The sequence below is a fragment of the Triticum dicoccoides genome, unplaced genomic scaffold (genome assembly GCF_002162155.2).
Source record: "Triticum dicoccoides isolate Atlit2015 ecotype Zavitan unplaced genomic scaffold, WEW_v2.0 scaffold5193, whole genome shotgun sequence".
Taxonomy (NCBI): domain Eukaryota; kingdom Viridiplantae; phylum Streptophyta; class Magnoliopsida; order Poales; family Poaceae; genus Triticum; species Triticum dicoccoides.
The window spans coordinates 1-5,484 of NW_021278774.1; the positions used below are offsets into that span (position 1 = coordinate 1).

At 46.6% G+C, this 5,484-nt stretch overlaps 1 protein-coding gene across 1 annotated transcript; it reads left to right on the forward strand.

The window, feature by feature from the left end:
- Positions 1 to 4,497: 4,497 nt before the first annotated feature.
- LOC119346825 (disease resistance protein Pik-2-like) lies at positions 4,498 to 5,478 on the forward strand (the record flags this gene model as incomplete). Its single annotated transcript, XM_037615958.1, has 2 exons — positions 4,498 to 5,086; positions 5,351 to 5,478. Coding segments are annotated over exons 1-2 (244 nt in total), but the record flags the coding sequence as incomplete, so codon positions are not given.
- Positions 5,479 to 5,484: the final 6 nt, after the last annotated feature.

Here is a 5,484-nt window from a genome sequence, read left to right on the forward strand (position 1 = left end):
TGAAGATGAGTAAGGAAGGCCCTTTCTTCCGGCGGGATCCCTTGGTGTGATCGCAAATATTTAGTCAAACATGGCTTGTCAACCAACGGGTGGTTGTGCTCGCTAACAAAGTAGATCACTTCCCATCTTCCATCTATTACCTTCACAATCATCTTAGCTTTGCAACCAGTTTGCACAATTTTATCTCTTTTTCGTTTCTTGCTCCTCTTTTTGCCTTTACTATCATCATCAAGAAAGACAATAGCCTCATCTTCATTCTCATTTTTTTCTTGCTCAACAATGTCATCTAGCACGGGAATCTTTTGTGCCCTTCCGTCATCAACATCAGGCTTCCGAAACTTGTTGCAAACAAACTGTTGTTTTATCAACTCCCCTGTTTTGAGATCCTTCCTTGAACTATTCATTTTGATTGAAAACCCCATTTGCAAGGAATATGCATTGTAATGCACCTTGGCATCTTCCAAAGTGTCGAACCTCATGCCCACGTAAGGCTCCTTGGGCTGTGACCAAGCTTCATCATCATTTTCAGCATCCAAACCATTACCAACAGTGCCACCGGTATCACCTGCAGCACCTGTGCCATCCAGGGTATGAGCATCACTCCCAGTTGCTATAGCTGCAGGTACTTGTGTACTGCCCGGAGCACGACCCCCATGACTTGACTGCCCATCTGCCTCCATTGCTTCTGTAGCAGCACCATCGACTCTTTGGATGATAGGGGGATTAGGTGATTCCGCCACAAATTCTGCATTTCCAGCACCATGTTGTGTACAGTACAATGGATCATCATTATTTTCAGCTGGTACTTCATTCAGATCAATCATTGTCAACCTGTTTTATTCATTGAGAATATGGGAAAAAGTAAAGCAAGTCAGCAGAGAGATGGAAGCAAGTAGCACAGTAAATACAGGCAAGCCAATAGCTCACACCACCAACCAAAGCAATTTTTACGTTGTTGAGGCAAGCTAGTACCACACTAAAATCAGGCAAGCAAACAACACAGCAACGCAAGCACACCAGATTCACAAGATAACAGTTGAACATAACCAGGCAATTCAAAGTGCACTATCAGGCAACCCAAACCATATAATCAGGCAAGTCAAACTATATATGTCAGGCAATATATTATTTGCAGGATATGCATAGAGCTTGCTTGAATGAACCATGTTTGTACATATAAACATAACATAGGCTTTTTGTTTTTTGTGTTTCATAATATATTTTCTTTTCTTCTTTTTCTTTAAATGCAGGCAACATTTGATTTTTGGGGAAGCAAGCATACCGCCATAGAAGTGCTACTTTTGAAGTGTCTTCAGGATGGAATTCACTCCCAATTCAGAGAGATTAGAGCATGTTTAGTGTTAGGAAAAACTTAAGCTAGAATTATGGGCATGTTAGTGTGTTAGAAAGAACTTAAGTTGACATTTTTAGGTTTCATCTTTTATAGCAGCAAGTTTGTGTGTCTTTGGATATGCTCAGTATGCTTTTTGAAGTAATGTTTCGCAGCTGAGATAGTTGTTGGTATATGTATTTTTTTGTTGGCTTTTTCCTTCTTTTGCAGGATGAAATACTAATAATTTTGCAACTGTATACTGGCAACTTTTCCAACTTTTTTTGGATCATGGTGAAGGATATGATACAACAAAGGTAATTTGTACTACGCAACTGTCTCTTGTTTTTTAGTTGCAATTTCAGTTACATTTATTTCTTCTAGTGTGTTTTCACTATCGTAACCAAGGAATAATGGAAACAAATGTCCAAGAGGAATCTTTTTTCTAGTTTCTTCAAGAGTTGCCTCGACATCATTATGCTTTTTTGCTTAATCCTATATTTGTAAGTTGCTCCAATAAGCCACATTGATGTCAGTATTCATTGTCTTATAAGTTTCAAAAGTGTTCATGTTTTTGCCATGGCATAAGTTTTCAAAGTTTTGTGCAGACATATACTTAATTGCCTCATTATAGCACTGTTTTTTGCTCAAACAGAATGTTTATTTTTTCACTGTTTTAAGCAATTAATAGAACCGGAACACGTCAGAAAGATCATGATCTGTTTGTTTCTCATCCTCTTATAAGCACTGTTTTGCTCAGTTGTTTTTCTTGCTCAAGCCATTATATTTTCCTAATTTTTTTGTCAGCATTTACTATCAGCACTTGCCTACAGATTTATAAATGTGTTCATATGCAACAGATTTGAAAATATATTTTGAAGCCTGGGAAGAAATATGATGCTTAATATCAGACTAAAATTGCCCAAATCAGGGGGCTAAAACTTGCCCAAACAGCAGTCTAAACATGCTTAACATCACAGCTTTTTTACACAATGTTTTGCACATCTGAAGCCTTACAGAAGAGGCAAATCGTGGGGAAAGAGGAGGGGGATCTGGAAGATGAGCCAAATCTGACCTTTTTGTCTTGTTTTTTTGCCTTTTTGCAAGGCAATCAGGAACCAGGCTCCTAGAGAAGAAACATCAATGAAGCCGCCATTGGTGGGCTGTGAAGGTTTGCTTTGGATCTGGAAGTGGTGAGGGGAAGGGGCGTGATGTCCTTCTTTGCTTGAGAGAGAAGAAGATGGGGCTGGTGAGGACAAAGGAGGAAGGAGATGCGCAGGGGTGGGGGAGGGATCGGGCAAAGGGGAGGACCAGGTGTTTTGACCGCTCGATGGGTGGCTGCGGGAATCGGGAGCGGGGGCCAGGTACTTTCCTATCCTGGACAGTGGGACAGAAAATTACCTTTTCTGGGTGGCTGCCAGGAAACGCTAGGGAGCACCCGGCTGCTCCCTAGACGCCTCCTAGGGATTTTTAAACCGCCTTGCCAGCCGTTGATTTGGATTGGTTTGGATCGTTCGATCTCTAGACCAGCTAGCTATCGGCCACGTGCACAGCGCCCTCGTTTCTTCAGGTTGGGTCGGCCCTGTCACAGGTCATCTCATAGGAAAAACCCCACGAGCTCGCCATGCTCGGCCACAGGTGCAGCGCCAGGTTGCCACAACTGACGCTGCCACGACCATCCCTTGACGCATTGGTGTTGCTCCACTGAAGCACCCGCGATGCTCCGGCGGCCCTACAATGCCCCAACATAACACCGATGATGCTTCGTTGCAGCACCGGCGATGTTCCGACGGCCCGGCAATGCTCCAACACAACAACAATGATGCTTCGTTGCAGCACCGGCGATGCTCCAGCGGTCCGGCAATGCTCCAACACAACACCGATGATGCTTCGTTGCAGCACCGGCGATGCTCCAGCGATCCGGCAATGCTCCAACACAACACCGATGATGCTTCGATACAACACCGGTGATGCTCCAGCGGCCCGGCAATGCTCCAACACAACACCGATGATGCTTCGATGCAACAGCGGCGCCCCGGAAATGCTCCAACCCAACACCGATGATGCTTCGATGCAACACGAAAGACCAAACTAAAATGCTGATACAATAATATCAAGATTAGTGCTAACATTCACCCCCTAATCTTGATATCATACTCTTCGACGCGGATCACCCGCAGCCACTTGACGATGCCATCACAACACCGCAGCCGACCACTCGCCGCCACCGACGCTGTCTCAGCGCCGGTCACCATCTTGTCGGGGATGACGTCCTCGCGACGCCGATCACCACACCATCATCATCTTGCGGCATCGCACCGCATCTCCTTGTAACGGCCTCGCACCGTCGTTGTGGCAGCCTAGCACCACCGTCTCCTCCTAGTGGCATCCCACCGCAACCACATGTTCGCGCGGCATCACAGCGCCGAACACCTCCTTGTCGTGGACGACGCCATCGCAACGTCGAGCACCACACACAATATTGTCGGCGATGACGCCATCGCGGCGCCGATCACCATGCCGACTTGCCGCTAACAGCGGCCACTTCTTGACGTGGACCACGCCATCTTCGTCTCGCGGCATCGCACCGCAACCGGCCGCCGACAACATTGCGCCACCGGCAGCCTCCACCTCGTGGTGCCGTCCTCCACCTCACATGGAGTCGGCCGCGCCGCCGTCGCCGCATCGGATCGACGAGGCTCTGATGCCAATTGTTGGCGCCGCCTCTCGCAGCGCCACTTTTCTTCTACCTCGAGCTGCCTCGCACAACTCTCTTGAGGTTTCTCTCTTCTTCTCTCAAGAACACAAGAACACACACCATGGAAATTCACACGCACACACACTTCACCAAGGAGAAAGCTGGCTTTGCCTTGTCTCCCCGTGAAAATCACAGTGGCTACATGTTTTCACATGCTCTGATATCAATTAAACCTCAGGAGAGTTGTGCGAGGAAGCTCGAGGTAAAAGAAAAGCGGCGCTGCGAGAGGCGGCGTCAACATATTTTACAGTTTCGTCTTCTCTGGTACTAGTGATTTTCAGCTGAGCCTTTTCTTTGTTCATTTGTTTTGAACAGGCCAACTGGTTGTTCTTCAGACTTCGCAGTTCTAGTCTCTTAATTAACATGAAAGTATTGAAATATGTCGTTTAGTTTTAGTCTGAATCGTTGCAGCTTTCGTCGTGTCATGTGCCTTGGTTGTCATGCCGTCATTTTCGAGGATTTGATCGACTTGATGCCATCTCTATTAAACTCACTGGTGCCTCTGAACGCACGCTGCTCTCCTCTCCGTAGAGTTGTCTGAGCCACTACGGTAATCATCCACTAATTTAATTACCGCGTCCCCGGGTACTCGTGCTAATGCACATGACTTGATGCATCTCCTCAACTAACGCTGCGCTCCATAGGCTTAGTTGTTTGAACCACTACTGTGTAATGCACGTGATCAGATCCGCTTTAATCGCGTACTATTATACATTAATCGGTGGCAGGCTGTACGCTCTGTATACAACGGAAAAGAGTGCAGCAGAGCTGTAATCAGTCTAGCTTGCTTTGCTTGCTTCACCTACCAAGTCATCAGCACACCCGGAGATTCTGAGATCTCAACTCTGTTGCAAGAGACTCGTACGGTGCCTGCTGCCGGAGATGGCGGAGACGGTGGTGAGCATGGCGAGGTCCATGGTGAGGGGCGCCATCAGGGTGGCTGCTTCTGCCGCTGCCGCTGAGGTGGGCCTCCTCGTCGGCGTCCGAAAGGATATCTGGTATGCATTAGCATTCACATCATCTCTAGCTGCCGCTTAATTTGTTAAGATCACTCCACCATGAATATCCTCCAATTTTATTTTTATTTGTGCTCTCAAAAGTATTCGTAGCTAGCTAGTCTCACTGGTCAAAATTAATGATTGAACTCCGGTGATAGCTGCCTTCGTATCTGTTAATTTAGAGATGCAGTGTTGCATTCCATCAGCTGGTGAATGGCACCGGTTAGCGTTGATCTAATTCTCTTTTGAACACGGGTTTGGTAGGTTCATTAAAGACGAGCTCGAGACGATGGAGGCATTCCTGGAGGTCGCTGAATCAATAAACAAGAAAGATGTGCTCCTGAAGGTGTGGGCAAAACAAGTAAGGGATCTGTCATACAACATTGAAGATTGCCTCA